Source organism: Ctenocephalides felis, unplaced genomic scaffold (assembly GCF_003426905.1).
Source record: "Ctenocephalides felis isolate EL2017-DRISC unplaced genomic scaffold, ASM342690v1 CF-g0.4_SCAFFOLD_00215, whole genome shotgun sequence".
Classification (NCBI taxonomy): Eukaryota; Metazoa; Arthropoda; class Insecta; order Siphonaptera; family Pulicidae; genus Ctenocephalides; species Ctenocephalides felis.
Genome location: NW_020536369.1, coordinates 3,295 through 12,919, shown reverse-complemented (window position 1 = coordinate 12,919; position 9,625 = coordinate 3,295). Strand labels below are relative to the sequence as shown.

Genomic DNA, 9,625 nt, shown 5'->3' with positions numbered 1-9,625 from the left:
TTTTCAATAGTAAAAGAAAGAATAGTATATAAGATGTATGTATAAAAAGAAGGTTTAATGATTAAATAGATGTTTTTAATAGAAAAAGAATAGTGTAATAAATAAGATGTAGTAACTTTATCAATTATTTATATTAAGTTGATGCTCATATTATATTTAATTCTATTCGTATCAATTTAAATAAAATATTTTATTGAAGTCCAATCAATTTCGCGTATAATAACTAGTTACTGCTCAAATCTAAAAACCTTTTTCCTAATCAATAACGACACTGTATTTAACAATTTACAAAAAATAACATTTAAAACCAACTGTTTGAGTCAGATTTTAAATTCCTTACATTTTATAATTTTCATTTAACAATCAACCAATAAATATGACTATAATAATAGGTCAATAATTAATTACCTCATTCGAATTATTTCTCTATTTGCAATAGCAATAAGCTGATAGAAGTCTTCATGCAAATGCCGTCTCCAATAACGACATCTGCCCCATATCACAGCAGGATAATTAGGACTCTGAATTCCATAAAAAATTCTAGCTAGGGCCCGCCCAGTAAAATTATTTTCAGGATAATTAGAGATCATAGCTCGTACATCGGAAATAATTTGACCTTCTGTATTTGACTTAATCTGAAATTCATGAATGCCAATTTTGTTATAAAACTCACTTTTTTTTAATAATATTCTTGACAAAAACTTACACTTTGCATTGGCATCACAGAATCATCTTTATCTTTATGAAAATATGAAAATATTCGAAAATTAACTTTAACTGATCCGAGCGTTCTTTTATCAATGCTGAACTAGAGCAATTACTGCAATCTTGAAAAGATACCGAAGTCATGGCTTCGAATACAGATTGGAGCTGCAAATAATGTAGTTATAGAAGTAATAAAGTTTAGAGTGATGATAAATTAAAGCTATTTACCTGTAATAGAGCTTTATGTTCTTGCTTAGATGTTCTTTCATATAACATATCAAGAGTTTCATCTAATTCTTCATCTGTTAAATCGCCCGCCGAACGTACTCGAAAACCCAAATCAGAAAATTCAACATTTAGGCTAGTTCTTTTCGATGCACCGTTTTCTACAAAATTAAATGAAAAGTTACAAAAAAAAAAAAAATAATAATAATAATCAGAGCAGATCTCCCCCAAACTAGCAATAAATAAAACAAAGTTGTAAGTAGCATCTTACCTTGGCAAAACTTTTTACCACAAAACAAGCTACAATGAAAATAAGTTTCTACATACCTGTAGACCACTCCAACTTTTTTAAATGTACTTTACAACTCCACTATCCCAACCTATTGCAGAGGCAATATCGATGACTTTAAATTCCAAAATACTTGTTTCATCATGATTGATTCCTCTTTTCAAATCTAATGCAATCGCCATTGCAAGTGGTGGACAATTTTGAGCAGCTAACCTATCATTAAATAAAATACACAATTAATAATATTGTTTTATAAAAAACAGCATTGTAAGAACAGTAAAAAACAGTCTTTATAACAATAGATGTAAATAATTCAGTAATAATTTTATCCTTACCTCAATTGCTTTGGTCCGCCGTATGAAGTAATTCGGCATGTGGTATAAGCAGAACTTAGTACGTGAACATAATTATTGTGTAGTTCTAATATATTTGGTGTAGTTCTAAATAGCAGTAGTGTTGATATATTTTCCTCTGGAATATCCAAAGCTTGTACAGTTTCAGATACACTAAATGCTACTTCATGGCCTAAAAATTGATAAGAACAAATTAAATTTTATAGCAGTTTGATCACTATATAATAAATGCATAAAAAACAATTTCATTTCTTAACCTGGACATATTCGATTTCTTGTATTAACAGGGTTTTCAAAAGATGAATTAGAAATTATTTCATTCGCTTCTTCGTTTCGATACTCTATAAAAAATATAATTTTATAATACACAATTTATTGAAGATGATATATAAGAATAAAATAAGATACAAATAAAACCTGAGATGATTTGGTGTTTCTGCACATTTACATGGAACAAATACCCTTTGCAATAATTTTCTTATAACATGCCTATCAATAGAATCAGCATATATATGACGTTTTAATTCATTTTGATCTTCTCCCTAAAAGACATAAATAGAAAAAAAAAACATTAAAAATATTCATAAGAAGAAATTGCTCTATTCAACAGGTTATTAATTAAAATAACTTAAAAATTCATTGATTACCTTTGAATCCAAAAATAAGTGACAATGAGCTTGAAGTCCATCACGGCCTGCTCTTCCAACTTCCTGGACATAATTTTCAAATGTTCGAGGCATGTTGTAATGTATAATAGCGCGTATATCGGATTTATTTATACCCATTCCTGTAAATACAAGCGTATATGATTAAAAGTTCTTATATAAATACCCAGATTAATAATAAATAACTAGTTGTAAATAGTAAGTAAGAATACTATAGTTATATTAGCAAATCGGATTTTATGCAAAAACAGATTTCTCCTTCAAGAAGTTAATAATACTATACAATAAGCATATTTTATTTGAAGACCTAGTAAAACCTGAAGTAATTTTTATTGAAGCTGCAAGAGTTCTTAGGAATTAATTTTTTCAGACTATTTATAAAAGAACTTGACTAGGATTAAAAGAAAATACTTTTAAAACACAACTATTAGTGATTTTGCATATTACATTTTAATAAGATAAAAAATAATCTTACCAAAAGCTACAGTAGCTATAACTATTCTCAGATCGCCTCTCATAAATGCATTCTGAACAGTTCTTCGACGTGAAGCACTCATACCAGCATGGTATGGCTCAGCATTCCAAGTAACGCTTGATCTTTTACGTTTGCGTTGTTGTTTTTCTTCTGGAGGTTTCAAGTCCTAATAAAGTAATAAAAAATATAGTCATTAATGTCTACATAAAATTTACTAATAATTTTATATAACAAACCTGCAAGCAAGTTCTTATAAAACTGGCCAATCGTTCACATTCTTGCCTCCGTGTGCAATAAACAATAATGGATTGAAGACTTGCAAATCTGAAAAAAAAATACAAAGATTTTATAAAAACAATTTCAAAATGATAGGATCACAAAGTATACATACCTTTCACTTTTTAGTAATTCTATCAAGGCCCTATCACGATTATAATCTTTAGATACAGATAAATTCAAGTTATTGGGAAGAGGTATGTCACTAATAATACCATTCAAACCATCAGGAATTTGTAAATGTTGGACTATGCTTTCACGTGTTTGTCTTGTGGCTGTAGCTGTTAAACCTAACACAGTTTTCACACCTAATTTTTCCCGTAAAAACCTGTGAAATAAGTTTTGTAATAAGAACATTATTACTTCTTACAACAATTGTACATTTTGAATTTAAGACATTAATGATAAGTTACCTGGCATATCATTAAGTAACTGGGCCTGAAGTTGTGACTCCACTGACTAACACAATGGGCCTCATCTATACAAGCAAAGGCTATTGGAGGCAAACTTCGAAGTAGCGCACCAAACCCAGTTTTCTTCTCACCAGAAACAATTGCCTCTGGAGAAACTAGAAGAATATTGACCATCCCGGATTGAATTGCCTAAACATAAATAATTTTCAATGCATAGTGTAATTTAATGAAACAATTCTTTAAATCTAGATCTAACCTGCATAATATTCTCCCTTTGTTGTGGAGTTTGATTTGTGTGTAAACAAGTTGCATGAAGAAAATCAGGGACACCGGTTACCTGAAATATGTATGACAGACATTTGTTATAAACAATAAAAAAAAAACGGGCTTCAATTTATTACCTGGTCTTCCATCAATGATACTAAAGGTGAAATAACCAAAGTGATACAAGGTTTCATCTGCGCATACAGATAAGCAGGCAGCTGGTAACAAAGTGATTTTCCACTACCAGTGCTTAATGTTACAAGAGTAGAGAGTCCTGATAAGATACGCATGACTGCTTTTTCTTGACCAGGTCGGAATTCTTTATGGCCAAACATGTTTAGAATAGAATAAACTTCTTTTGGAGTTTCTAGAAAATGTGAAAATGTATATTCATTATTTGTTCATAGAATTATTTATAATTTATTTTTATTGGAATAAAAATATATTTTATTCAAAAAGAGGTGAAATGTTATATTATTAGTAGAATGAATTATGCCATTAAGAAATTACGCAATTACGAAATTTATTAATTTTCATTATTATTATAATAGAAAATTAAATTTACTAAATCTTGCATTGAATAATTTTGCTTATTTACCTAATTATAGAATATTGGTATTTATTGTTACTATATCTTTATACTGCCCATTGTATTTAAATGAATAAATAAATAACTCATTATTCATTCATATCTATAACATGTTTTGAAATATCAACAATCAATATATATAATGATGTAGTATAGAAATGTGTAGTATTTTATATGTGTTTAAAAATTATTTTCAAAATTATGTATAAATAACTTACTCATAAGAGTTCCATCAGAATTCAAATTATACAATGGCATAATTTCTTCTTTTTCATCTTTAGTTGCAGGCAATAATTGACTTAATAAAGCTTCAGGAATGACATGTCTTTTAAACACTTTAGGAGCCAGTTGAGAATCTGTGTTTTCCTGCTCATTTTTACTTGTTACAACATTTATCTCACTATCAACTGTATTATGACCATTGTTACTATCATCTTGATTATTAATATATTGAACTTCTTCGGCATTGTTTTCAATTTGTTCATCAGATTCTTTTTCTTCATTAAATGACTGGTCCAGCATGGAAGCATCAAAATCACTTTCAAATTCTATATCCACGGCTGATTCTGATGGCTGTTCTTCTATTGCCATTTTTGATGCCTGTGGAATCGAATTTGGTCTATTAGCATGAGCCAGTAAAAGTGATTCAGTTGCCATTGCTGAAGCCTCTTCTAAGCTTGGGTATGGGCAAATCTCAACGTCTTGTTCCAAAGGTAGTAATTGTTCACCTTCAAATTATGATAAATCAAATATATTTTATGATGTTTACTGTTAACACACTATAGGCGGGCCCCGTAAAATTACGCTCTGCGAGGACTGTTGCTTATCGGCGGGCAAGGTATTATTACGCTTTGAATAGACTAACTTTAAAAGCGAGTCAAAATACTTTTATCTGATCGGTTTGCATATGATATGGAAAGAATAGCTGATACTTCACTCTAGATTCAATTGATTTACGTATTGAAAGACTTTTAGAATAAGAATAAGGATAAGAAACAATATGTTTTATCTTCAAGTTTCTTTTCATTCAAGCTACTCGCAATTTGTTTTGTAGATAAATATGCAGAATTTACAACAATAAAAAGGTGATCAATATATATTTTATCAAATATTTTAGTTATTTGTCAGATTTGTATAGTTCAAATCTTTTTTACATTGTTATTTGCAATAATGAAATAATGGCATCGGATAGCGATAGTAAAGTTTGCGCCAATAATTTATCACAAATTGGAAGTGATTTTGATATTACTGATTTTGGTAGTGTATGTGGATGAAGATTTTTTTCATCCTAGAAGACGTAGAGTTTTACCGATTATATCCAGAGATTCTGGAAATAATGACAATGAAGAAGTGGAGTGGTCAGAATTTGACAACCCTTAAATTATTGAATCATTTTTAGGTCAAAGTTGCGTTGTTTTGAAACCAAATAGTTTAATTGAAGTGGTTCAGCTATTTTTGCTATTCGGGTCCCAGCACCTCTTCATAAGGGGTGATTTTTTCCATAAATTTCACGTATGTAAAAAGTGGTTTATATATCTACTGTACGTTAATTTTTTAACTTTCCGTAGGTTAGTTATAACTAACCTATATATAGTAATGGGCGGAAAATCAAGAATTCGATTCTTATTGATAGGGAGATGTGCTCATTAGTTTTTGGCAATCGCAGGTCCAGCCGTTACGGAGATACAGAGCAAAAAGTGCAGAAAATAGAAATCGAGTTTTTGAGAGAACGGAGCATCCGATTTGAATGATCTAAAAAACATTAAATTAGTAATGATTGGGAGAAGTGGTGATTAGTTTTTGGCAAAGGCGGGTCAGGCCATTTCAAAGATACGGAGCAAATGTACACAAAATGGCAGTTTTTGATAGAAATAAGCATCCGAATTGAATGATTCAAAAAACATTCTGATTGTGTGACATAACAATTGCTTTAGAAAAAAAAATATTTCATTCAATACTCAATATTCCTCGAACATTTCGTTATGGTACAGGGAGTTTCAGCAATTTGCCTGAAGGCACGATGCTATTCACTAGTTTTTGTTAGTTTATGTTTAATTATGCATTAATTAAATAATTTTTTATAGTTCAAAACAACCAGACGGTTTTTTTTTTTAAAAAAAGAGTTATAAAAAATATGTTCAATGTGACAGCCATTTGGTTTCATGCGAGGCGACGGAAAGAGCACTCGTGTCGAGCAAGCGATTTGCCCGCTACACATATCAGTTTGGTCTGACGAGTATTTTTACGGGGCCCGCCTATAGTGTGTTAACAACAATACTTTAAAATTATGTATTTTATTGTCTTGTATACTTTATGTACTTTTATTGTAATTGTAATGAATTTTTATACAAAGTTTTATACAGAAATCAAACTACATTAGAAAAAATCATAGATATAAATAGTGTAACACTTAAAAAAATATATTAAAGCTATGTGTAAGTGGCATTTTGGCTTGATGCAAATTATAATTATAAAATAGTCGCACACTTACAAATAATTTGTATCTAAAAGCATAATTATAAAGCAAATATATTTAAAAAAATATATACTGAGAACATGGGAATTTCAACTTACCAATTTTTGCTTTACATTGCTGGGCGAAATGACCTACATGGCCACATCTAAAACATTTCAGCAAGCCGCCATCACAACCACCCATATCCATGTCTGGACCAGCCAATGCAGCAGCCTTTCGTTCCTTCCACCTAGCTTTTTTGTATCTACTATAATTAATTGGTTTTTTGCCTGCAAACAGATAGTAGTACTACATTTCAAAATATCAACAATTTGATTACTAAATTAATATTTAGTACCTCTCACATAAACTTTCTTTTTTAGATCAATCCTAATGAAGTTCTCATTCATTTTCTCTCTAGAAGCTTTTTGTAATTTTGTTTCATCAAATTTTTGTACAGATTTCAGACTTTTTTCTACAATATCACTGGCATTGCTCGATATGACCGATGCATATTCCTTTACCAAATCTCCCTTGACTTCACCATCAACATGAACACCAAATCTTGAAACATTAGTTGCGTTGTTGGGGTCTATTGAAAATTCTAAGGCATATTCAGTTTCATTTAAACTATTTATATCTGGTTCGGACTCTTTAGTTTCTTCTTTATTTTTTGAAGCTTTTTTACGAGTTTGTATAGATTTATGGAAGTTACTATTTTTTTTTGTTTTAGCAGCTCTAGTTCTTCCTTCAGTTGTGGTTTTAGTAGCAGTTTTGCGAGTTTTTTCTTTTCCCCAGGAATATTTTTTGGTTGTGGTTCTTCTTTTTCAACAACAAATTCAGGATCATCATCAGAATTAAAGCTAAATGGATCCTCCATATCTTCATCATGTTGTTCTGAATAATTTTTTTAGTTTCATTTCTTGCAATTCGTTTCTTAGGAACAGGTACTTCAAGTATACTGTGATCATAAATCAATTTCTTTTTCTTTTGGGAATTTGGAGAAATTTCTTCAAAACACCCAACATTTTCAAAGCTAGTATTATTGGAAATAACTGTATTTTGAGGTTCATCTTGAATTTTCTTAGGAATGTAACTATTTTGAACTTTTACAGAAGTCTGTAAAAAAAATATTTATCATATTTTTTATTATTTTATTTTTAGATAAATTTTAGAAGATTTTAATAAACTGTTCATTCATAAATAAGGAGAAACTGCCATGCATTGTAATGTTTTTTTTATAAGTAGCACTTTATAATTAGAACAAAAATCCTTTTAAATTATATGTTACACAAATTTTGTTAAAGATAAAATTATATAATACATACCGTGTTTTTAAACTTTGGAGAAGTCTGAGAAGAATCAATTTTTCGTTTTTTCAGAATTTCAAAAGCACTAGCTTCATCCTCCGACTCACTATTATAAACAATATCATCTATTACTGTGTTATCTTGCCCAAAAGACTCTACAGGAGTATTTATTACATTCTTTAATTGTTTTGAATCTATGTTTCTTAAACCAAATGTTTTATGCTCCTCAACATCATTAGGTTTTGAAAATTCATAGGTGCTTTCTAAACTACTAAAACCTGAATCAGGTTGGGATAAACTTGTTGATAAAGTGCAACGATCCAGCCATCCTTTATCAATGCTCCTCAATGTTTTTGGAAGTGGTTGTGAACTGTAAGCAGCATTAGTTTTAAATTCTTGCGACTCAGCTTGAGATGAAAGCAATTTATCCATATCTGGCAAACTTTCAACTGCAGAATTTTGTGATGATTGTGAATCGGGTTGAGAGAAAGACATACTTAAATTAGATTCAGAACGATTTAATGATTGACTAGATAAAGACTTTCTGGGATTACGTTTTGAAAAACTAGAATTTTTAAATAATTTTTGAGATAGTTTAACTGTAGCATTTTCACTTTTATAGGAATGCTTGGTTTTACTTCCGGTTTTAACTTGTTACTCAAGTGTGAACCCCAAATTTCTTCAACTTTTCTGTCATCTTCTTTTTTGTCAACATTCCAACAAGTGTTTTCTTTCTCTAAGTTAAATTTTAAGGGAGATTTTTCATCTGTATTTTGTAATTTATTTATTTCTTCGTGTGAACTGTCAGCATCTTTTACTGTTTGGGAACTTTGGGAACATTCGTTCATCGGTTCTGTGGTATCCAAATCATCAAAACTTATGTCCATAAGTGTTTCTTCCAATATTGCTGATTTAAGTTTAAAATACATCTTGTAAGCTTCACGAATTTCTAATTCAGCCTCATGAATATCGTGCTAGAATAAATAATGAATGTAAATAAGATATATTAGTAAATCATCTAGTAAACCTTTATCAATATTTTTATCACCTTTGAAGGTATTCTTCCATTCTTCTTCTTAAATTTAGTCTCCCACAATTTAACTTTATATTTGTACTTTTGATATGATTTATCCATGTTTTTAGTGAGCCTCACACAAGATAAAATAAAATATCAACTATAAGACATGATAATATTAAAAACTTTATTATTCTAAATTACGATTTAAATGATTATAAAACATACTTAAAAACATCAACAAATAATTAAATTATTAAAAAATAAAACATTGTGATATTTAAATCGTTGGCTCGTACAGCTGACTTGACAGCCCGCCAAAAAACAATTAAGAGTTAACGTGAACTGCGCTACGCATTGGGGCGGTTTTTTTAAAAAAAAGTTACCTTGTTAATTTTGCAAAATCGTTAGCACCATTCGTTAAACGTTAGATATTTAAAAAAAAAATCTATCAACTTCTATAGCTAGTAATAATTAATAAGCTCTATAAGTATTTATGTACATATCTATAAATTCATTAAAAACCTTATTCTTTTTAATGCTATATTACATAAATTAACTTCTTTAATCCCTACATTTTTAACATATACT

The 9,625-nt window shown here is 29.6% G+C and overlaps 1 protein-coding gene across 1 annotated transcript; it reads right to left on the bottom strand.

Moving 5' to 3' along the window:
• Positions 1-408: 408 nt before the first annotated feature.
• LOC113385697 lies at positions 409-9,321 on the bottom strand (the record flags this gene model as incomplete). Its single annotated transcript, XM_026623572.1, is given in 24 exon segments — positions 409-635; positions 707-738; positions 780-870; positions 934-1,091; positions 1,258-1,284; positions 1,287-1,432; positions 1,555-1,744; positions 1,830-1,911; positions 1,990-2,004; positions 2,007-2,114; positions 2,220-2,359; positions 2,713-2,878; positions 2,949-3,036; positions 3,104-3,314; positions 3,401-3,590; positions 3,658-3,738; positions 3,803-4,032; positions 4,473-4,982; positions 6,829-6,999; positions 7,068-7,531; positions 7,590-7,828; positions 8,038-8,634; positions 8,637-8,993; positions 9,068-9,321. Coding segments are annotated over 24 exon segments (4,607 nt in total), but the record flags the coding sequence as incomplete, so codon positions are not given.
• Between the last annotated feature and the right edge of the window lie 304 nt (positions 9,322-9,625).